Source organism: Arachis duranensis, unplaced genomic scaffold, assembly GCF_000817695.3.
Source record: "Arachis duranensis cultivar V14167 unplaced genomic scaffold, aradu.V14167.gnm2.J7QH unplaced_Scaffold_165934, whole genome shotgun sequence".
Classification (NCBI taxonomy): Eukaryota; Viridiplantae; Streptophyta; class Magnoliopsida; order Fabales; family Fabaceae; genus Arachis; species Arachis duranensis.
The window spans coordinates 2,495,447-2,521,716 of NW_026264258.1; the positions used below are offsets into that span (position 1 = coordinate 2,495,447).

General features: G+C 33.2%; 1 protein-coding gene and 1 pseudogene across 3 annotated transcripts; both read left to right on the top strand.

The window, feature by feature from the left end:
- On the top strand, nucleotides 1-5,009 carry LOC107476921 (plant UBX domain-containing protein 7). 3 transcript variants are annotated; one of them, XM_052256217.1, is made up of 10 exons: nucleotides 1-259; nucleotides 1,000-1,127; nucleotides 1,227-1,331; nucleotides 1,506-1,701; nucleotides 2,414-2,491; nucleotides 2,586-2,654; nucleotides 2,951-3,094; nucleotides 3,207-3,303; nucleotides 3,884-4,167; nucleotides 4,668-5,009. In XM_052256217.1, the coding sequence occupies exons 1-10, from the start codon at nucleotides 158-160 to the stop codon at nucleotides 4,830-4,832; spliced, it is 1,368 nt and encodes a 455-aa protein (XP_052112177.1). In that variant the 5' UTR covers nucleotides 1-157; the 3' UTR covers nucleotides 4,833-5,009. The 3 variants fall into 3 exon arrangements, with proteins under 3 accessions (XP_052112177.1, XP_015952359.1, XP_015952365.1); XM_016096873.3 differs by having other exon boundaries at nucleotides 2-259; nucleotides 1,218-1,331; XM_016096879.3 differs by having other exon boundaries at nucleotides 2-259; nucleotides 1,218-1,331; nucleotides 3,893-4,167.
- A 9,472-nt stretch (nucleotides 5,010-14,481) lies between these two features.
- Nucleotides 14,482-15,123, top strand: LOC107478280 (uncharacterized; annotated as a pseudogene).
- Nucleotides 15,124-26,270: the final 11,147 nt, after the last annotated feature.

Consider the following 26,270-nt stretch of genomic DNA (forward strand, 5'->3'; position numbering starts at 1 on the left):
TGTATTTCTGTGTGTCTTAGTTTCTTTATTTCTTTACGCTTGTTTTCCTTTTCTATCTTTCCTCGTTGGAACCCTAAATCACTTCACTGCTTCTCTCGAAAAGGAAAAGATCGGAATTGAGAAATTGAGAGTGAGAGAGAAAGAAAAGGGGATCTGAATGGAAGGAATGTTATCGGCAAATGACCAACAGAGCATGGTCTCTTTGTTCTTGGAGGTTGCTCAGGGCCAGACCACTGAGACTGCTCGACAGTTCTTGCAGGTTCCTCTCATTATTGTTACTAATTTATTAGTGTTTGTTGAAGATTTATCGTGATTCTAGAATTAGGGTTTATTTTTTAAAAAAAATTAGTTTCTGGACTTTGAAATGGTTAGAAATCTTTGCCTTCATCGGTGGTTAGTTTGGTCACCGAAAAAATTCATTCTTTTAGCTTATTGTGATGACAATTAGAAAATTGGTTGTATCTATCACGAAAAAAGTTGAAATCTCGCTTGATCAGTGATTCTTTTGAAATCTATCATGAAAAAATAGCTCTTTTAGCTTATTGTGATGACTAAGACTGGTGAAATTCTGTGATGCTTGTTATTTTCTTTAAAACTGAAATTCTGTTTTTATCATTTTGTGATGCTTGTTATTTTCTTTAAAACTGAAATTCTGTTTGATAAGTGGTTAATGGTTATAGTGTCTGTCATGAAATTTAATCATCCTTTTAGCTGATTGTGATAAGAATACCCTACATTATGTCTATCATGAAACATAATCATACGTTTAGCTTATTGTGATGACAATTATAAAATGAGCATGCTTAAAGATTTGCTTGTAGCTATTGTTACTTCGATGGATATGCTTTACTTAAAAAAAAAAAAAAACTATAATCTTGTTGCTCTTGCATGAAGAATCATCCTTTTAGGTTTTATCCTCTTTATAATGATGGCAATGTGTAGATTTTCCTTTTGTATAGATTTATCAAATTTTGTGAACCTGTGATACTGGTAACACAGGCGACAAGTTGGAAACTTGAGGAAGCTCTTCAGCTGTTCTTGATCGGCAGTGATGCTGGGTCTTTGCCACCACCATCACACTCTCCACCTCTAGAAAATGTTGAATCTTGGACTGATCAACCATCAAGGTAACTTGGGGTGTCTAACTATGATTTATAAGTTATAATCCTAAGTTAGCACTTTTTAGTTGGTTGTTTGACTCATACATGTTGCTTTAGTGAACCAAGGAAGGAAAGTGAGAGTAGTGACCACAATGTCAATGATCCAGATGAAGTACGCCCTCCCTTACCTGTTATACGGGAAACTCTTTATGACGATTCAATGATCTATAGGTATGTTTCACCATTCTAATTTCTTTGCTTGCCTTGTAAACTGATAGTTTATATTCCAAGAGAAATGCATATCTGGTGTTTTTATTGCTCTTGTTGTCATTCTTGGGATTACTTAATGTGCAATATGGTTTTTCCCTGTCAGATATTTATTATGTATTTTATCATGTTATGCAGAGGATCAAGGTTTGCACCCCGTTCACAAGAGCCTAACTCTTTAATAGCATTTCGTAACTTTGAAGAGGAAATGAGACGTCCCGGGGTTTGGGAAACAGAGCAAGGTGCTGCTTCGACAGCAGAAACTTCTAGGGATAATCTTGCTTCACTCTATCGCCCTCCATTTCATCTGATGTTTAATGGCACTTTTGATAAGGTAAATCTCCTGCTTAGTGTTGACTGTAGATTCTGCTAGAGGTGTAACTGGCACAACATCTATTTATGAAATATTTAAAGTGATAATAATGTTTAGATCTCTTTTACTTCTCTCTCTTATTTATAATGATCTTTTCCTTAAAAAAATGTCTAGTTCAGATAAAGATGAAGTTGTGCCGAATAATTGTACTTTTGTAAATAAGGAACCTTAACAGATTTTGATCAGTATTTAGTAATGTGTGTTGAGGTTTGGGATTGTGTTGTTGTGTTCTTTATTCCTTAGATTAATACTGTTGTGGGGTGGCTTAGTTCCTTGTTTAGAAATTGATATACAGGCTCCTTAATTATCCTATGCTGTTATTATAGCTTCTGTAGGCTTTCCTCTTACATGACTTATTTGCAGTCTTATGCAAGTTTCTGGATGTGACAAAAATCATGTGTACTTCATATAAGAGAAGTTAGCTGGAAGTATGAGAATGATTTTTGTTGGTTTCACTTATTATCTTTTTTCTTGTTATTTGTAGTGGCAGTTTACATCTAAAATTCATTTGGAAACACTATTCATTTGCATATCTTAGTTTATGGGATTTCCTTGTATTTGCTGTGTGTCAATGGTGGCACTAGATTGGTAGTGTGTGTTTATTTATATCTATTCAAAATGTAAGCCATTCATTGTATATACAATCATGACCAAGTTTTGTCCTTGACCACAGGCAAAAGGTGCTGCTGCCATGCAGGACAAATGGCTGTTGCTGAACATTCAATCCACTACAGAATTCAGCTCTCATATGGTATTATATTCTCATGTAAATTGATCCCTTTACATTTTCTTTACATGTTTGTTTCGGCATTAACACTGTTGTACTTAATGGTTGCTTTGTGAAGCTTAATCGTGATACATGGGCCAATGAAGCTGTTTCTCAAACCATTAGCACAAACTTCATATTCTGGCAGGTTAGCTTGCTGCTATATTAATTCATTTTAAGTGTTATTTTGCCAAAAGAATTTATGACTTTTACTTGCCAATTTTGTCTGGGGTAAACCAAAGGACTGAGATGTTTATGATGGATTTGCTTTTGAAGTTGGAATTTCAGATTATGTGAAAATTGATATTCACAACATCATTATTTTTTGCTGATATAGACATGTGGTGCGCCGTGCACCTGGATTTCTGTTGTGTTATATGTTTTCGTATTGTTTTATTTGCAGCGTTTCCTTTCTTAATTATTTTTCTTGTCATATTCATATAGGTATATGATGATACAACTGAAGGAAGAAAAGTCTGCACTTATTACAAACTGGAATCGATTCCTGTAGTGCTTCTTATTGATCCCATCACTGGCCAAAAGATGCGATCATGGTCTGGAATGGTTCAGCCTGAAAGCTTACTAGAAGTATGGAAATTCCTACTGGGGAATCTCTGGAAACATTATTCATATACATGAACCTTGAACATGTTTTGCTCTTTATAATTACTGATTCAAAGAGTCTTATGCTTTACTTTAGGGTCTACTAGCATTCCTTGATGCAGGGCCAAAGGATCATCACATGACCTTATCTCACAAGCGTCCTAGAGGAGCTTCTAGCCCACCTAAGGCTAAAGGTTTGCACTAGTTTATGCTTCTGTAGCAGTTTGTTTTGGCCTTTAGGAGGATGACTTCTTATTTCATGTGTCTTTCTTGTTATTGGAAAGCCATAGGCACCCTATAGACATATGATTTTCCTATTTTTCTTAAATAACATAATAATTTAAGAAAATAAAGGGTAGCTTGGTGTACAAACATCTCGCGTTACGCAGGGGTCGGAGAAGAACCACACCAAAGGGTGTAATGATTTAAGAAAATATTTATAAGAAAAAGAAAGTTCCATTAAAATAATTAGAAGTTAGTTAGAGTAAGAGAAGTTGAAAATGTGAGTGATTTTCTTTATATTGGTCAATTGGAAATGTAGCCTTGTATAGGAAATAAAGATGTTTACTTATTTACTTTCTTTCTAGCCATCAACACTTCAATTAAGATGGATCTTGGCTTCGCCCAATTTCTAATCATGCAATCTCCTTCATTATGTTTTGAGGATTGAAAATCTTGTTTTCACTGCCTGGGTAATATGCACATCATAACTTTTGAGGAAGTTATCTTTGCCATATTTTTTGTATTATCATGATAACTTCTCTGATGCTACAGCTATTGTAGATTCAGACGAGAATAAAGATGAGGAAGAGGAAATCCAAAGAGCTCTGGCAGCATCGATGGAGGGCATGATTGGATCTAATGTTGCGGCTGGAAGTGACAACAAGGAGGCAGATTCCGCTGTCAGCCAGCAAGAGGCAGCCTTGCCCAAGAGGCCCTCATACCCGGTACTCCCCGAAGAGCCTAAGGCTGAAAGAAGTCTCCTGTGCAGGGTTGGTGTTCGGCTTCCAGATGGACGCCGGGTTCAGCGTAACTTTTTACGCACAGATCCTATTCAGGTAAAAGCATTGCTGTCACTTATCACATGTCTTGTGGATAGTGTTACGTCTTGCATCTTACGTCTAGTATAGTCTTCTGCTGATTTCTTGTGATTTCTGTATACCATAAGTGTTTTTCTTCTCTCGTGAGGAGGTATTACTAGATTGTTGAGGAAAAGGCTTTGTAGTCATTTGATAATTGATATATTGTGTTATTTTATACAAGAAATCCTTCTGTGATCATGAAAATACCATGTGGATATGGATGCAACCAATAAGAGAAATTACAAATGTATTTGGTTTGCATTTTCATTTTCATTGTTTTTTGTTTTATGAATTTTGAGAAGAAAAATGAGAAAACAAGATATGAAAATAGAAAGCAGTATTTACTGAAAACGGAAAATACTGAAAATGGAAAATACTGAAAATGAAAACGTAAACCAAATGCACCATAATTTTTTAATATACAGGCCCTCCAACTAACTTGCACTCTCTGATTGTTGTTTTGTTTCGTCTTGAAGCTGCTGTGGTCATTCATTTCAGCTCAAGTAGGAGAAGATGAGACAAAGCCATTCAGATTAGCACAAGCAATTCCTGGAGCCAACAAAGTTCTTGACTATGAAAGCAATTCAACCTTTGAAGAATCAGGGCTTGCAAATTCCATGATCTTTGTCACTTGGGACTGAGTTTAGCTTTTAAGACTCGGAGAATTTTTAATGTTGGTTTCTTCTGATATGATGAGGATTGAGGCTGGTTTATCATCAAAGGAAAAGGGGGAGTTTTTGTTTAAACTTCTTGTGTATATTTTATGAATCCGAATGATGAATAGACTTTCAATTAATGGAATTTTTTTTTTCTTTTGGGTACAAAAGAAATATTCCTGTGCAAGTTTCAAGTTTCGGATTCTGTTTATAAATGAGAAATCTCACTATAAAGTTGAATACTATTGTCAAATAATTGAGAATCAAATGGTGTGTTAAGCAAATGTTATATAATGTTGAATTGCATAAATGTTTTAAAAATCATTTGTTGGAAGAGTTTATATGTAATAGATTTTTTTTTTTGAAAATTTTATGACAATTTAAATATTCTCAAATTCATTAAAAACAAAATACAAAAATAAATATATAAATATGTCATCATTTATATAAATATAAATAATTTGACAATATAATAACTTATATATTGAATATTACTTAAATGTGCAATATTATCTTCTCTTAAAAAAGTTAATTTTTGTATTATTTTTTTTAAAAAAAATACACTTTAAATACTAATAACTTGACTCATTTTTAATATTATCACAAATAAATATAGGCAATTATTCAAATGAAGATAACAAAAATATTTTTTCATGAAAATACTTTGTTTAAAAGTGTGACTTTTATAAATATCAAAATTTAACTATACAATCCATCATTCAAGGATCAAAAAGAAATATAGACAATATATACGATTTGATACTTAATATAGTGTATCAGCGTTAACTTACAAATATAGTGAAAAAAAGTTCAAATTTAGTATAAACAAAATATAAAAATAAATATACAAATATGTCATTTTTTACATGAATATAAATAATTTGACAAAATAATAATTTATACATTGAGAATTACTTAAATGTGCAAAAGTATGTTCTCTTCAAAATATTAATTTTTGTATCATTTTTATTTGAAACCCACTTTAAACAATAGAAACTTCTCCCATCTTTAATATTGTCACAAATAAAATATATTACTCACTATATCACTTATTTTTATCATTAAAACTTACAGTACTTTACTAATACACTCTTAATATTAAAACTCACATTTGTGTGAAAGAATACACACTACAAAAAGAAAGAAAGTTCATACACGGTTTGGTTGGGTGGGGACAGCTACCCGCACTGTGCATAACACACATGAGTCTCCATCAAGTTATTCTGGCAGGTCACAAAAAGCAATAGAAACAGGAGAAGCAGTCCGAACTGGCCTTCATCACGTGTTATAACCCACTAATGTTAATATTTATGATACATATATGTAAAAAAATATTCTAATAATATATACGACTTGATACTTAATATAGTGTATCAACATTAACATTCAAAAATAGTAAAACAATTCTCAAATTCATTAAAAAAAAAACAAAAATAAATATACAAATATGTTATTATTTACATGAATATAAATAATTTGATAAGATAACTTATATATTGAAAATTACTTAAATATGACATAGTATATTCTCTTCAAAAAGTTAATTTTCGTACCATTTTTTTACTAGAAGCACACTTTAAATACTAATAACTTTTATCACTTTTAATATTATCATAAATAAAATATATATTAACCTCATTATATCACTCTTACTCTAACAATTAAAACTCTCAACATACTACTGCATTCTCACAATACTGCACTAATACACTCTTAATATTTGCGAAGGAAGAATATACACTGCAAAAAAAAAGATAGAATTCATACATAGTTTGGCTGGATGGAAAATATCTACACATACTGTGCATGATAATATTTGGCTTTACCAAATTTTTCTGGCACGTCATAAAAAGCAATGAAAGTAGGAGAAGTAGAATCCGAACTGGTCCCACACCACGTGTTATAGTCCACTAATATTAATATTTATGATACATATATTTGAAAAATTAATCTAATAATATATATGATTTAATACTTAATATAGTATATCAGCATTAACATACAAATATTGTAAAAAAAGTCTCAAATTTATTAAAAATAAAATACAAAAATAAATATACAAATATATCATTACTTAAATGAATATAAATAATTTGACAAGATAATAACTTACATCTTGATGATCACTTAAATGTGCAATAATATGTTATTTAAAAAAATTAAATTTCATTCTTTTTTTACTAAAAGCACATCTTAAACACTAATAACTTCACTCACCTTTAATATTATCAGAAATAAAATATATATTACCCTCACTATATCACTCTTATTCTTACAATTAAAACTCTCATCATAATATTACACTCTCACAATACTGTGCTAATATACTCTTAGTATTAAAACTCACATTTATGCAAAGGAAGAATGCACACTGCGAAAAAAAAGGTGGGATTTATACACAGTTTGGCTTGGTGGAGGACTGCTACACGCACTGTGCATGACGAAGGCGTGACTCCATCAAGATCCTTTCTAGTAGATCACGAAAAGCAATAAAAGCAGAAGCAGAGCCTGAACTGACCTCACACCACGTGTTATTTCCCACTAATGTTAATATTTATAATACATATATTTAAAAAATTATTCTAATATATATATATATATATAATTTGATACTTAAAAAGTATATCAACATTAACATGCAAAAATAATAAAAAAAGTCTCAAATTTATTAAAAACAAAATACAAAATAAATATACAAATATGTCATTATTTACATGAATATAAGTAATTTGACAAGATAATAACTTATATATTGAGGATTACTTAAATGCGCAATAATATGTTCTCTTGAAAAAATTAAATTTCATGTCTTTTTCACTAAAAGCACATTTTAAACACTAATAACTTTACTCACCTTTAACATTATCACAAATAAAATATATATTGCCCTCATTATATCACTCTTATTCTCACAATTAAAACTCTCACCACAAAATTACACTCTCACATTACTGTATTGCTACACTTTTAATATTAAAACCCACATTTATACGAAAGAATAATGCATACTACGAAAAAAAGGAATGTGAGATTATACACGGTTTGAATTGGTAGGGACAGCTATACGCACTGTACAAGACGCGCGTGTCTCCATCAAGATCTTTTGGCAAGTCATGAAAAGCAATGAAAGCAAGAGAAGCAGATTCTGAATTGGCCCCACACCGAATGTTATAGCCCACTAATATTAATATTTATGATACATATATTTAGAAAACTATTCTAATAATATATATGATTTGATACTTAAAAAAGTGTATCAGCATTAACATGCAAAAATAGTAAAAAAAAAATCTCAAATTTACTAAAAACCAAAAATGAAAATAAATATATAAATATGTCACTACTTACATGAATATAAATAATTTGACAAGATAATAACTTACATATTGAGGATTACTTAAATGTACAATAATATGTTCTCTTGAAAAAATTAAATTTCGTATCTTTTTTACAAAAAGAATATTTTAAATACTAATAACTTTGTCCACCTTTAATATTACTACAAATAAAATATGTATTATTCTCATGATATCACTCTTATTCTCACAATTAAAATTCTCGTCATAATACTACACTCTTACTATACTACTACATTCTTAATATTAAAGCTCACCTTTATGCAAAGAAAAAATGCATACTGCAAAAAAAAGAAAAAGAAGGAAATTGAAATTTATACACAGCTACATGCATTGTGCATGATGCATGCGTGTCTCCATCAAGGTCTTTTGGCAGGTCACGGGAAGTAATAAAAGCAGGAAAAGCAGAGTCGAAACTGACTCCACACCATGTATTATAGTCAACTAATGCTAATATTTATCATATATATTTGGAAAATTATTTTAATAATATATACAATTTGATACTTAATATAGTATATTAGCATTAACTTGTAAAACGGTAAGAAAATTTTCAAATTTAGTAAGAACAAAATATGAAAATAAATATACAAATATGTCATTACTTATATGAATATAAATAATTTGACAAGATAATGACTTATATATTGAGGATTAATTAAATGTGCAAGAGTACGTACTTTTCAAAAAGTTAATTTTCATACCTTCTTTATTAGAAGCACACTTTAAACATTATTAAGTTCACTCACTTTTAATATTATCACAAATAAATTATATATTATCCTTACTATATCACTCTTATTCTCACAATTTAAACTTCTACAGTACTACACTTTCATAGTATTGCACTAATATACTCTTAAGTCTTAATATTACAGCTCACTTTAATGCGTAGAATGTACACTGTGAAAAGGAAGGAATGTAGAATTTATACATTATTTGGCCAGGTGAGTGACAGCTATACGCACTATGTATGACGTACGCATGTCTCCATTTAGGTCTTCTTGCAAGTCACGGAAATCAACGAAAACAGGAGAGGCATAGCTTGATCTGGTCCCATATCACGTGTTATAGCTTGCTAATGTTAATATTTATGATACATATATTTGGAAAATTATTCTAATAATATATATGATTTGACAGTCAATATAGTATATGGACATTAACATTTAAAAATACTTAAAAAAATTCTCAAATTTATTAAAAACAAATACGAAAATAAATATACAAATATGTCATTACTTATATGAATATAAATAATTTGACAAGATAATAGCTTATATATTGAGGATTACTTAAATATGCAACAATATGTTCTCTTGAAAAAAATTAAATTTCGTGCCTTTTTCACTAAAAACAATTATTAAACACTAATAACTTCACTCACCTTTAATATTATCAGAAATAAAATATATATTACCCTCATTATATCACTCTCATTCCAACAATTAAAACCAAAGTTTTGAAAACCGGACTGGTCATCAAACCACTCTAGTCACTGGTTCACTGGTCTAACTGGTTCAATTGGTGGTTCAACCGAGAAAATTGTTTTAGAATAGAATAATAAATAAATTATAAATAAATATTCTAAAATATAATTATAGTCTAATATAAATCTTAAAATATCTTCGAAATTTAAAACACTACATAAAATATCATCAACCAAATACATATGATCTTATCAAAATCCAAACTCAAAAGTTAAATAGTAAAAAAGCATATCTAAATATTAAATCCCAAGATCATGATTTATCAATCATCAAAATCTGCAAGAACTTGTTGCAAATCTGCTTCAGTGGGATGATCTTCACCTTCATTCCCACCCTCTTGAGCAGAAGAATCAAGAGATACAGCATAAAGACCACTACTACCACCGCCACTTTGATATAAGTCAGTATCAATTTCACCTAATAAAATACACGTTATCATTATATTATAAACTAACAACATTCTAATAAATCATTAGAAAATAAATATACTATACTCACGCAATAAGTTATCCACATTACTAGAAAGATCAGGCTCTTTCTCTACACCCTCTTCAGTCACCCAAAAGCCAACTAGAATGATGCTTTCATAATCAATTGGATCATTTTGTGTCTTTTGCTTTTTTTTTCTTTTTCCTTCCTAAAAAGTTAAATGCAATATATGAAGATTTAATAATTTACAAATTTTTTATGATAAAGATTACATATGAAACAATATGATATTTCATGAAACATATATTACCTGGGTTTAAGATGCAAATTATAGGTAACATAAACAATATCATTCAGTCTATCATGCTCCAATCTATTTCTTCTTTTTGTATGAATCTAGTAAAAAAGACTCCAATTTCTCTCACACCCAGAAGAAGCAGATGCTTGGCTAAGCATGCGAACAGCTATCTTTTGTAAACATAGAGCAGAGCCTCCGAATAACCTCCACCATTCATCTACCAATTATAAAACCATAACATATTAGAAGTTATCAATTAAGAACATAGGAGCATAAAACAAGTTACTATTAATTAAACAAATATTCAGCCATATTCTTACCAGGCTTAAGTTTAGATGCAGCTCGAATAGCTTCTGGTATATCAAAACGTTCCCTCCGATCTCTATATAAATGTATTTTTTTTTATTGTCTGAACTGAATCCAAATTGTTACACTTGCAATACAAGGTAACAAGATCAAGCAAACCTTGCATAACATCAGGTGATTCTTTATAATTTTCATTAAAAAAGAATGAAGGATTCAGGAAGTAAGCTGCCGCATGAAGATCTTTCTTCAAATGCTTGTCCCATCTTGAGTTAATAATATCTGTGTACGGCTGATATGCAGTCTTGGATTGCTTAAACATCTCTTTAATTGCATCTTCTGCCCTTAGCATTCCCTCATAAACATATCCCAAAGATGGTTTGTCATCAGCATCAACAAGTCTCAGCAATTTAATCAAAGGGCACACAAGTTTACATACAGTAAAGCAATCCTCCAAAAATTTGCAATCCAAAATAATATCACTCACAGCTCTACTAGTAGCACTCCTTCCTAATTTGTGATCAGTGAAAATTGAATCTACAACCAATGCTTGCAAATCCTTTTTACGGTCAAAGATGCTTTTCAATGTGATAAATACAGTTGCAAAACGGGTTGCACCAGGACGTACAATTTCTCTCCAATGAGGTCTTTCTCTTAGCCAAGATAAGAAAATCATATGATTGTACACAAATACTGTTATCCATAAGCATTGTTATTCACAGAAGCATTGTTATCCACAAATACCGTATGAGGTCTTATTATTCACAGAAGCATTGTTATCAGCCATTGCTTCTTGATTAATACTATTATCCATAACTGAAATTAATAAAACAGATATGAAATTAAAAACAGCCACAACACAATGAAAAATAACAAGTTAGGAGCCATCAGCAATTAAAAACAGGAGCCACAACACAGTGATTAACCATGTTTTTAACCTAAAGCAGGAGCCACAACACAATTAAAAATAGATATGAAATTAACAAAACCATATCTAAATTATGCCTACAACATTCAATAATATTGCAAAACAGAGTAAGTTTCCAGCATTAACAAAACAACAAAACACTAAAATAGAGTAACAGTTACATAACAGAGTAAGTTTCCAGCGTATTAGGTGTTCTGGACTAAAATTGAGTAACAGTTACAAAATACAAAACATTAAAACAGCAATATTAGGTGTTCTGGACTTTGGTTGATACAAATGACATAATAGAGTAAGTTTCCACTTTCCAGCATTAGCAACCAATCCATACATACAAATTTCCACAACAATTAGAACCATACATACAAAGAAGACCGAAGAACAAAGAACGAAGACCGAAGACCGAAGAAGAAGAATTGAAGAACCAAACTTCAAGCCAAGACCCAAGAAGAATTGAAGAAATATGGAACAGAAATTGAAGAAGAAGTTCAAAGAAGATGAAGACGAGGAGCACTCACTTGGATTCGAGAATTCAGACACAAGAAAGAGGAAGAAGCGGCGGTGCTGAGGACCTGGGGACGGTGGCGGCACTGATGACCTCAGAGCAGCGATGACCGATGGAGGGCTAGGGTTCAAGGTTCTTTTGCTTCAGAAGACTAGGGTTCAGCGACGATGAAGTAAGATGAATGAATGGGGAAAGGGGGTTTGGTTCACGAGTGGATCGGGTTTTCTTTTTTTTTTTATCAAATTAAAAAACAGTGTTGTTTTAGGGTAACCGGCCGGTTACCGGTCCGGTCCAACCGGTCGGTTCTTGGCCGGTCTGATAATTTTCTACCAATTTTTTTCTGAGCGGTTATAGGAGGAGGACCAAACCACTTGCATCGCCGGTTCCTGGTTGAACCGATTCGACCGACCGATCCGGTCCAATTTTCAGAACCATGATTAAAACTCTCACCACAATACTACATTCTCATGGTATTTCATTGCTACACTTTTAAAATTAAAACTCACATTTATACGAAAGAACAATGCACACTACAAAGAAAAAGTTAGGAAAGATTTATACACGGCTTGGCTTAGTAGGGACAGCTACAGACACACCCGTGTCTCCATCAAGGTCTTTTGGCAGATCATGAAAAGCAAGAGAAGCAGATCATGAACTAGTCCACACCACGTGTTATAACCCACTAATGTTAATATTTATGATACATAAATTTAGAAAATTATTATAATAATATATATTATTTGATACTTAAAAAAGTGTATCAGCATTAACATGCAAAAATAGTAAAAAAAATCTCAAATTTAATAAAAATAAAACACAAAAATAAATATACAAATATGTTATTACTTACATGAATATAAATAATTTGATAAGATAATAACTTACATATTGAGGATTACTTAAATGTACAATAATATGTTCTCTTGAAAAAAAATTAAATTTCGTGTCTTTTTTACTAAAAGCACATTTTAAACACTAATAATAACTTTGCCCACCTTTAATATTATTACAAATAAAATATGTATTATCCTTATTATATCACTCTTATTCTTGCAATTAAAACTTTCATCAAAATACTACACTCTCACTATACTACTACACCTTTAATATTTAAGCTCACTTTTATGCAAAGAAAAATGCACGCTGTGAAAAAGAAGAAAAAAGAAATTTATAGACAGCTACACGCACTGTGCATGACACACACGTGTCTTCATTAAGGTCTTCTAGCAGGTCACGGGAAACAAGAAAAGCAGGAAAAGAAGAGTCCGAACTGACCGCACACCACGTGTTATAGCCCACGAATGTTAATACTTATGATACATACATTTTGAAAATAAATATACAAATCACTCATTACATACATGAATATAAATAATTGACAAAATAATAACTTAATATTGAGGATTACTTAAATGTGCAACAATGTCTTCTCATGAAAAAGCTAAATTTCGTACTATTTTTTACTAAAAGCACATTTTAAACACTAATAACTTCACCCACCTTTAATATTATCACAAATAAAATATATATTACCCTCACTATATCAATCTTATTCTAGAAATTAAAATTCTCAACACACTACTACACTCTCAAAGTACTGTACTACTACATTCTTAATATTAAAGCTCATATTTATGCGAAGAAAGAATGTACACTGCGTAAAAGAAGGAAGGTGAAATTTATACACGGTTTAATTGGGTCGTAGACAGCTACACGACTGTGCATGACACACGCGTATTCCCATCAAGCTCTTTTCGTAGGTTCCGAGAAGCATTAAAAGCAGAAGAAGTAGAGCTCGAGTTCGCCCCTACAACACATGTTATAGTTCACTAATGTTAATATTCAGGGTACATATATTTGAAAATTATTCTAATAACATATGCGATCTGATATTTAATATAGTGTATCAACATTAACATGCAAAAATAGTAAAAAAATTTCTCAAATTCATTTTAAACAAAATACAAAAATAAATATACAAATATGTATGTTATTACTTACATGAACATAAATAATTTGACAATATAATAACTTACATATTGAGCATTACTAAAATGTGCCACAATATGTTCTCTTCAAAAAGTTAATTTTCGTATCATTTTTTAGGGTTAAGTATGATTTTGGTCCCTAACATCGAGGTCGAAAATTTATTTCGTCCTCGACCTTTTTTTCGCTACAAAATGGTCCCGGTGGTTTCAATTTGTTTTAAAATCGTCCTTTTCGTGAAATTTTTAATTTTATTCCAAATATACCCCTAATTAAAAAAACTTCTTCTCACTTCTCTCTCATTGTTTCTCTCTTGTTCTAGCTGCTTCTTCTGTAGAAAAAATGGCAGTAACTTCTAAAAAATCAAGAGTACCAGTGCTCCAATCTTTCTCACCATCTCCTAGATTCTACAACAATTCCCACTCTCCATCACCTTCTTATTCTTCCTCTGGCTTCACTTCCTCCAGTTCCATTTTCACCTCTCAGTCCACTACCTTTTTTCACACGTGCCAACTTATGCGGTCCCTCCTTGGTGTCAGCCTCGTCCGTTCGGTTCTTCCTTGACCAGTCGATTTCTTCGAACCGTCCATCTCAGTGGAGTCTCAAACCGGTGCACCAACGACCGTGAAGAGGCAGGGCCAGCAGAAGCGGACCTGCATGTGTTCTTCCACTACGCACGCTGGCTCCTTCTGGTGCAGCCTCCACAAAGGATTCTCCACCTCATCGCATGCCGCGGCGGCACTGTACTCGCCGAACCGTCTCCACCTGCGTACATCCGCCATGACAAACTTGCTCGTTAGGATTCGAGGCACGGAAGGAGATCTCGTCCGGTCGCTGGATCTCGCTGCTGCTCCTCTGGGCTCGACCGAGGTGCTCGATGGCAGTGGGTTCTGGTTCAAGGCAAGAACAAGGGATGGCTGTGATGGTGGTTTCGGGTGGCTCGCCAGCTTTTGCTACTGCTTCTATTATGTCGTTGATTTCTGATTATTGTTGCTTTTGGTTGCTTCTACATTGTTGTTATTGTTCTGATCCTGCTTCTGCTTGATTACGTTGTTGATTCATTGTTGTTGTTGTTTTTTTGCTCATGCTTCTGTTTATGCTCATGTTCCTGCTTGATTACATTGTTGATCTATTATTGTTGTTGCTTCTAGTTCAGCTTCTGCTTGTGCTTCTGTTTGTGCTTGATTTTGGAGAAGAATGGGAAGGGGCATTTTGGTCCGAAGGACGGTTTTAAAAGTTAAACCTTCGGGACCATTTTGTAGTGAAAAAAAGGCTGGGGACGAAATAAATTTTCATTCACCTTTAGTATTATCACAAATAAAATATATATTACTCTCACTATATCATTCTTATTCTCACAATAAAGACTCTTCCAATACTACTACACTCTCACAGTACTGAACTAATACACTCTTAATATTAAAACTCACTTTTATGCGAAAGAAGTTGAGATTTATACACGGTTTGGTTGGGTGGGAGACAGCTACACGGACTGTATATGATGCACGTGTGTCTACATCAAGCTCTTGTTGGTTCCAAAAAGCAATAAAAGGAGGAGAAGTAGAGCTCGAGCTGCCCTCAACATGTGTTATAGTCCACTAATATTAATATTTAGGATACACATATTTAAAAAATTATTCTTAATATATACGATTTGATACTAAATATAATGTATCAAAATTTACATGTAAAAATAGAATAAAAATTTCTCAAAATTATTTAAAATAAAATACTAAAATAAATATACAAATATGTATGTCATTATACATGAATATATATAATTTGATAAGATAATAACTTACATATATATTGAGCATTACTTAAATGTTCGACAATATGTTTTTTTTTTAAATTAAATTTTGTACCATTTTTTTACTAGAAGCACACTTCAAACACTAATAACTTTACGTACCTTTAATATTAACAAATGAAATATATATTACCCTGATTATATCATTCTTATTCTCACAATTAAAACTCTCACCACACTACTACACTCTCACAATATATATAGTTTATGCGAAGGAGAATGCACACTGCAAAAGAGAAGAAAGGTAAAATTTATATATAGTTTGGTTGGGACTTAGGTGGGAGACAACTACACGCAGCGTCAATGATGCACGCGTGTCTCCATCAAGCTCTTCTCGTAGGTTCCGAGAAGCAATGAAAGCAGGCAAAGTAGAGCCCGAGCTGGCCCCACAACACGTGTTATAGTCTACTAATGTTAATATTTAGGATACATATATTTGAAAAATTATTCCAATAATATATACGATTTGACAGTCAATATAGTATATCAATATTAACATTCAAAAATACTTTAAAAAATTCTCAAGTTTATTAAAAACAAAATACGAAAATAAATATATAAATATGTCATTACTTACATAAATATAAATAATTTGACAAGATAATAACTTACGTATAGAAGATTACTTAAATGTGCAATAATATGTTCTGTTCAAAAAATTAAATTTCATAGCTTTTTTCACTAAAAGCATATTTTAAACACTAATAACTTCACTCACCTTCAACATTATCACAAATAAAATATATGTTACCCTCATTATATCACTCTTATTCTCACAATTAAAACTCTCACCACAATATTACACTCCGAGAGTATTTGATTGCTACACTTTTAATATTAAAACTCACATTTAGAAGAAAGAACAATGCACACTACGAAAAACAAGAAAGGTGGGATTTATACAGGTTTGGCTTAGTAGCAACAGTTATACGCACTGTGCATGACGCACGCATGTCTCCGTCAAGGTCTTTTGGCATGTCATGGAAAGCAATGAAAGCAAGAGAAGCAGATCCTGAACTGGCCCTACACAACATGTTATAGCCCACTAATGTTATTATTTATGATACATATATTTAGAAAATTATTCTAATAATATATATGATTTGATACTTAGAAAATGTATCAGCATTAACATGCAAAAATAGTAAAAAAAAATCTAAAACTTATTAAAAACAAAATACGAAAATAAATATACAAACATGTCATTACTTACATGAATATAAATAATTTGACAAGATAATAATTTTTATATTGATGATTACTTAAATGTGCAACAATATGTTCTCTTAAAAAAATTGAATTTCGTGTCCTTTTTACTAAAAGCACATTTTTTTGTGACTAGAAAAGACTGTATTTTAAACACAAATAACTTTGCTCACATTTAATATTATTACAAATAAAATATGTATTATCATCATTATATCACTCTTATTCTTGCAATTAAAACTCTCATCACAATACTACACTATCACTGTACTACTACACTCTAAATATTAAAACTCACCTTTATGCAAAGGAAAAATGCATACTACGAAAAAAAAGTAAATTCAAATTTATACATAGCTACACGCACAGTGCATGACGCACACATGTCTCCATCAAAGTCTTCTGGCAGGTCACGGAAAGTAATGAAAGCAAGAAAAGCAGAGCCCAAACTAATCCCACACCGTGTTATAGTCCACTAATATTAATATTTATGATACCTATATTTGAAAAATTATTCTAATAATGTATATAATTTGATATTTAATATAGGGTATCAGCATTAACCTTCAAAATTTGTAAAAAAAATTTCAAAATTCATAAAAACAAAATATGAAAATAAATATACAAATAAGTCATTACTTACATGAATATAAATAATTTGATCAGATAATAACTTACATATTGAGGATTACTTAAATGTGCAAGTATACGTGCTTTTCAAAATGTTAATTTTTATACCTTTTTTTTTACTAGAAACACACTTTAAACATTACTAACTTCACTCACTTTTAATATTATCACAAATAAATTATATATTACCCTCACTATATCACTCTTATTCTCACAATTTAAACTCTCTCCACAGTACTACACTCTCATAGTACTGTACTAATATACTCTTAAGTCTTAATATTACAGCTCACTTTAATACGAAGGAAGAATGTACACTGCAAAAAAGAAGGAAGATAGAATTTATACATTATTTTGCCATGTGGGTGACAGCTACATGCACTATGCATGACGCACGCGTGTCTCCATCAAGGTCTTCTTGCAGGTCACGAAAATCAATGAAAGCAAGAGAAGCATAGTCTGAGCTGGTCCCACACCACGTGTTATAGCTCACTAAAGTTAATATTTATGATACATATATTTGAAAAATTATTCTAATATTATATACGATTTGACAGTCAATGTAGTGTATCAGCATTTACACTAAAAAATACTTTAAAAAATTTCTCAAATTTATTAAAAACAAAATACGAAAATAAATATACAAATATGTCATTACTTACATGAATATAAATAATTTGATAAGCTAATAACTTATATATTGAGGATTAATTAAATGTGCAACAATATGTTCTCTTGAAAAAAAATTAAATGTCGTGCCTTTTTTACTAAAGGCACATTTTAAACACTAATAACTTTGTCCACCTTCAATATTATCACAAATAAAATATATATTGCCCTCACTATATCACTTTTATTCTCACAATTAACACTCTCACCACAATACTATACTCTCGCAGTACAGTATTGTACTACTACACTCTTAATATTAAAGCTCACATTTATCCAAAAGAACAATATACACTGCAAAAAAGAAGGAAGGTGGGATTTATACACGATTTGGCTGGGTGGAAGATAGCTATATGCACTGTACATGACACATGCGTGTCTCCATCAAGTTAGACTCTTAGGTCACGGAAAACATTGAAAGTTGGAGGAGCAGAGCCCCGTCTGGCCCTACAACACGTGTTATTGCCCAGCTTCTTGCAAGTTACGTGATACCAGCGTCAGGTGCTCATTCTCTGCAAGAAATTGTGTGCACCATATAGACATTTCTCTCATCACTGTCTCACTCATAGTACCTATTATAGCCCAGCTTCTAGCAGTCTATGCACTATACATATGTTTATTTCATCATTGTCTCACTCATAACTCATAACACCTGTTACGCAAATCACTGTCTCACTTATAACTCATAACACCTTTTACGCACCATACATATGTTTATCACATCACCGTCCCGCTCAAGAAATCAACACCTGTTATAGCCTAGTTTCTTACAATCTACGCACTATACACATGTTTATCTCATCACTGTGCTACTCATAATTTCTGTCATAGGAAAAATAGTAACTCTTTTCTAATTTTCTTATTTGATGCATAGTTAGCAGAGCTCCACCTGGCCTCATAACACATGCTATAGGCGCTTCTCACGGTCCATGTGATGCCAGTGTCAGGTGCTCATTCTTTGCAAAAAGTTGTGCGTACCATACACACATTTATCCCATCACTGTCTTACTTAACACCTGTTCTACCCTAGCTTCTTGCGTTCTACGCACCATATACACGTTTATACTCATATACGCTATCATTGTCCCACTCATAACTCACAACATGTTACCCACACATAACTCACGACATCTGTTACGCACATCACTGTCCTACTCATAACTCACAACAACTGTTATGCACTATACACACGTTTATCTTATCACTATGCTAGTAATAATTTTTGTCATAGGAAAAATAGTAACTCATTTCAAATTTTCTTATTTGATGCTTAGTTATCAGAACCGTATTGGACCAAAACACTAGTGAACCGGACTCTCTACCGGTCCGCTCCAGTCATAACTCACAACATCTGTTACGCACATTACTTTCCTACTCATAACTCACAACACTTGTTACACACCATACATAAGTTTATCTCATTGTTGTCCTATTCATAACTCACAACACTTGTTATAACCCAACTTTTCGTGGTCTATGCACCATACACACGTTTATCTCATCAATGTGCCACTCATAATTTCTGTCATAGAAAAGATAATAACTCTTTTCTAATTTTCTTATTTGATGCATAGTTAGCAGAGGCACACCCGACCCTATACCATGTGTTATAGCCTAGCCTCTCGTGGTCTATGTGATGTCAGGTGCTCATTCTCTGCAAGAAATTGTGCGCACCATACACATGTTTATATCATCACTGTCTCAATCACAACACCTTTTATAGCCCAGCTTCTCGTGGTCTACGCACCATGCACACTTTTATACTCACATACGCACATCGCTATCCCACTCATAACTCACAACACCTCCTATAGCCTAACTTCTCGCAATTTACGAACCATGCACACATTTATCTCACCACTCATACACACATTTATCTTGTAACACCCTAATTAGCCAAAACCTTACCTCGCGTCGTAAGACAAAGGTTAATCAAAGGTTACGATAATTTTAAGCTTATACATATATTATATAGAAGGAATTGATAATATCTAGAAGTCCGATGAAGAATATAGCTTAAAAATAGGATTTGAAAAGCGCAAAACATACTAGCGAAGCTACTAACTTAAAGCACATGAAACAGACATGATATAACAGAATATATTAGTATAATATCATAAGAATCTAGCCACGACTCGCAGAGTTTAAGCCGGCTAGCCATATACATACCATATGTGAAACCAAACAGTAACAACAGCTTATACAAGTTTTGTTCTCTCAATACAAGCCTCTAGGCCAAAACAAAAATACAAAAGTGAGAGACATATATATACTAAATAAACAAAAGGATTTCAAAGGTATCCAGATTCTCCGCTCCAGTCACCAATATAACAACTCACCGGGGTGGGTTGCGACCTGCATCTGAAAAATATAACAAAAATATGGTATGAGAACCGGAGGTTCTCAGTATGGTAACAGTGTCCAGTGATGTAGGATATAAGACCCCGGGACAACAAAGGCAATCCTAGACTCCATATTCATCACAAGATTCAAGCTTAAAGCATTTCTAAAACAAATACGCATAATATGTAAAACCTTAACAAAACTTAAGCCATATCACCACCAAAGGGTAATCTATCTTAGGGGATTTCTACTCTAATCAAACACCGCTATCCCACAGCCTTCACCAACTGATCCGCCATGCGATTCCATCGCTACCGCCTTTCGAACCTCCTCAACCCCAGTAAAAGCACAAGTATATACAATACAAGTAAAACACAAGTAGTAGCATATATAGAAATTAATACAATTAGCAATTAGACATGTTATACAGATAGGGAAAATAATATCAAGTCAGCAAAGCATACAAACAGGTAGAAAATGCATATGATGAATGCCTGCCCTACTGGCTGTGATATCACATTGTCGGTTCAACTGCCAACCCGACACATCTCCATGGATCCATCACTTCATTCAGAGTCCTCGACTCTGTTCAACCACTGTTCATTCACATTTCAGTTCCTTGATTTTCGCATCTCATTCATCAACCATTCATCACACATCATCAACCCTTCCCCAATACAACAGAAACCTAGTACTCTATTTGCTAACTTTGTCCAAATAATGTCTAAAACCCTTAAATCTCTTTCCATGTTTGAGTATCCAAAAATATGCCCAAAAGTCTTAAAAAGTGTCACGGAAGCTTACAACCTCGTTGGGAAGGCAAAATAGTTTAAAACAAAGCAAATTTTGAGAAACAGAGCGTGTGCATCCGCACAGGGGTGTGCGTGCGCACGCCCAGGAAGTTTTTTAAAAGTGTGCGTACGCACAGGTGTCAAAACTCAAAAGTGTCTGTTCACTCGCACAACCTGTGCCAGCGCCCCCAACAGACTGGCCTTCCCAACCTGTGCATGCGTACAGGTCTGTGTGTACGCACAGGTTGCAATTTCCCATTGGTGTGTGCGTGCACAAGCTGTGTCAGCGCTGTAAGCAGAGTGCCTGCCTCTGCGTGTGTAGACACACAGGTCTGTGCATACACACAGGTCACAATTTTTTGCAGAGTGTGCGTAAACACAAGGCTGTGCGTGCGCACATACCAGAAAACTCAGAATTCTGTAACTTTGCAGAATTTTCAAAATTTCAACACCAACTTTTAATGATCATAACTTCCTCCACAAAATTCCAAATTTTACAAACTTTATATCAATTTAAAGAGTTTTCAAAGATCTTTAATTCTAACCAAATTTCAACCAATTTTAAAAATCAAGGCAAAATTTATGATTGGATAAAGTTCACCAAAATTCAACTTTTTTTTCAAAATCACAATTTCCACAATTCCTTTATAAAACATAACCAAAACCAAACCAAACCATTCCAAACTCCACTTTTCATCAAAATCAACCCTCTATGTCATACTACCTCAAAATTACCACATTTTTCCTTCACCTTTCCTCATCCACACATCAACATCAATATATCTCATATATCAAACTTCATTAACAATTTTCCAACTATATTACCAATCGATCAACACCAATATCACATTTATCAACATAATTTACTACTCAACTTCACAAGTCATTCATCCTTATCATATCACTATTAAGCATCAATATCAATTCAAAAATCATCATTTCATCAAACATCATCATACAATAACATCCAACAACTCATCAACCATTCAAATCCAATCTTATCCTATGGGTCACTAGCCTAAGTGTCCACGAATATTATATACTACATAGAGGAAACTGAAACCATACCTTGGCCGATTCCCTTTATGAACCAAATGAGCTTTCAACCAAAATCCAACCACCAATGTAGCTCCAAGAAGTACCAACAAGCTCCAAACTCACAATAATCAAGCTATATACATATGAATCACCAAAAATCAACATAGGACTCATCATAAATCAAAAGATCACAAGAGATCAAAGCCTCTTACCTTTTACAATAGATTTGGATGTCAAAACCCAAAGCTAAGCAAGGATTAGAGTGAATTTAAACACCAAGAATCACAAAAATAATTTAACCCATAGCCCTAATAAACCCGAAATTTTCAAGGGAGGAATTGGGAAGATTTCGAATTTTTTTACCAGTTTCTTAGATGAATTTTGAGAGCTCTTTGCAAGAAACGTGTAGCCGCTGACGGCACAAAAATCGGAGCACCGTAGCTCAAGATATGAGCTTGGGAAGGAGATGATGAATAGTGCTCTAGGGTTTCTCTTCTTCTTCTCTTCCCAGCTGTGTGAGTGTGTTTATGTGAGTGTTATGAGTGTTTGGGTTCATTAATGAACCCTTATATATGTTGGACTTGGACCCAACTTGGGCCCGGTTCAACCCGTTAGCGTTTTTAGCCTATTTGGCCTAACTTCGGGCCAAACCTTTAAAATTAACGCCCGGTTTTTCATTTTTAATATTTTTCTAAGGTTTTTGACTGTTTCAACTTTTTCCTGCACAGTACCGTGCAGACTTGAACCGGTTCAATTGCCGGTTCATAGCTTTTTGCAGAAAACATATTTTCTGACTCGGAAAGAGCCACTGAGTCCAAAAATGATGTTTAAAACCTCAAATTCTCACTACAACTTTTTAGAATCAAATTTGGGCAATTTAACAACTTATTTAACCGGTTTGATTAATTGCGGTTCTTACATATCTCATCACTTTGACATTCATAATTTCTGTCATGGAGAAAATAATAACTCTTTTCTAATTTTTTTATTTGATGCTTAGTTATCAGAACCGTACTAGACCAAAAAACCAATGAACCGGACTCTCAACCAGTCCCGTCCAGTCATAACTCGCAACACCTGTTACACACATCACTCTCCCACTCATAACACACAACACCTGTTATGCCCTATACATACGTTTATCTCATCACTGTTCCACTCATAACTCTCAACACCTATTATCGCGTAGCTTTTCGTGGTCTACGCACTATACACACATTTATTTCATCATCATACACATGTTTATCTTATCACTGTGCCACTCATAATTTCTGTTATAGAAAAAATAATAATTATTTTCTAAATTTCTTATTTAATGCATAATTAGCGGATCCCCACCTGACCCTATAACACTTGTTATATCCTAACTTCTCGTGGTTTACATGATGTCAGGTGCTCCTTCTTTGCAAGAAATTGTGCGCACTTATACATGTTTATCTTATCACTGTCTCGCTCACAACACATGTTATAGCCCAGCTTCTCGCGATCTACGCACCAAAGACGTGTTTACACTCGCATAGGCACATCACTGTCCCACTTATAACACACATCACTGTCCCACTCATAACTCACATCAGCTGTTACGCACTCATAACTCACAACACCTGGTATGCACATCACTGTCCCACTCATAACTCACAATACCTATTACGCACCATACACATTTATGTCATCAACATTCCACTCATAACTCACAACACCTGTTATAACCCAACTTCTCGTGATTTACACACCGTACACACGTTTATCTCGTCACTATGCCACTCATAATTTCTGTCATAGGAAAAATAATAACTCTTTTCTAATTTTCTTATTTGATGCTTTGTTATCAGAATTGTAATGGAACAAAAAATCAGTGAACAGGACTTTCAACCGGTCCGGTCCAGTCATAACTCACAACACCTGTTACACACAAAACACACATTTATCTATTCATTGTCTCACTCATAACTCTCAACACCTGTTATAACCCATCTTTTCATGGTCTATGCACCATACATAAATTTATCTCATCACTCATACACATGTTTATCTTATCATTGTGCCACTCGTAATTTATGTCATAGGAAAAATAATAACTCTTTTTTTAATTTTCTTATTTGATGCATAGTTAGCGGAGGCCTACCCGACCTTATACCACGTGTTATAGCCCAACTTCTCTTGGTCTACGTGATGTCAGTTGGTCTTTCTTTGCAAGAAATTTTGCTTACCATACACATATTTATCTCATCATTGTCTCACTCAACACCTGTTATAGCCCAGCTTCTCGCGGTCTACCCACTATACACACATTTATACTCACATATGCATAACACCATCCCACTCATAACACACATTACCGTCCCACTCATAACTCACAACACCTGTTGTGCACTCATAACTCAAAACACCAGTTACGCACATCACTGTCCCACTCACAACTCACAATACATGGTACGCACCATATACATGTTTATCTTATAATTGTCCCACTCATAACTCACAATACTTGTTATAGCCTAGCTTCTCGCAGTTTACGCACCATATACATGTTTATCTCGTCACTCATACACATGTTTACCTCATCACTATGCCACTCATAATTTCTGTCATAGAAAAAATAGTAACTCTTTTCTAATTTTTTAATTTGATGCATAGTTATCAAAATCGTACTGGATTAAAAAATCAGTGAACCAAACTCTCAACCGGTCTGGTTTAGTCATAACTCAATATACCTGTTACACACATCACTGTCTCACTCATAACTCACAACACCTGATACACACCATACACACATTTATCTCATCACTGTCTCACTCATAACTTACAACACCTGTTATAGCCCATCTTATCGTGATTTACGCACCATACACACGTTTATCTCGTCACAAATACACACGTTAATCTAATCATTATGCCACTCATAATTTCTGTCATAGAAAAAATAATAAATTTTTTCTAATTTTCTTATTTAATGCATAGTTAGCGGAGTTCCACCTGGCCCTATAACACGTGTTATAGCCTAGCTTCTCATGGTTTACAGATGTCAGATTATCATTCTCTGCAAGAAATTATGCACATCATACACATGTTTATATTATTATTGTCTACTCACAACACCTGATATAGCCCAGCTTCTCGCGGTCTACAAACCATACACACGTTTATACTCACAACACTTGTTACGCACGTCATTATCCCACTCATAACTCACAACACTTGTTAGGTACCATACACACATATATCTCATCATTGTCTCACTTATAACTCACAACACCTGCATCATACACACATTTATACTCACAATACCTGTTACACACATCATTATCTCACTCATAACTCACAGCACCTATTACACACTCATAAATCACAACTCACAACACCTATTACGCCACTCATAATTTTTGTCATAGAAAAAATAGTAACTCTTTTCTATTATTTTTATTTGATGCATAGTTATCAGAATCATACTGGACCGAGCAATTCGACCAAAAAACTAGTGTATCGGATTCTCAACTGGTCAGATCTAGTTCTAAGTCTGTTTAAGACTGAAAACCGACAAGAACTGGTCAAACTTGACAAAAATCGATCAAAATCGGTTAAAATTTTAAAATTTATAAAGATAAGGTTTGAACCTAAGTCTTCTTTGTTACTAAATACTCTTT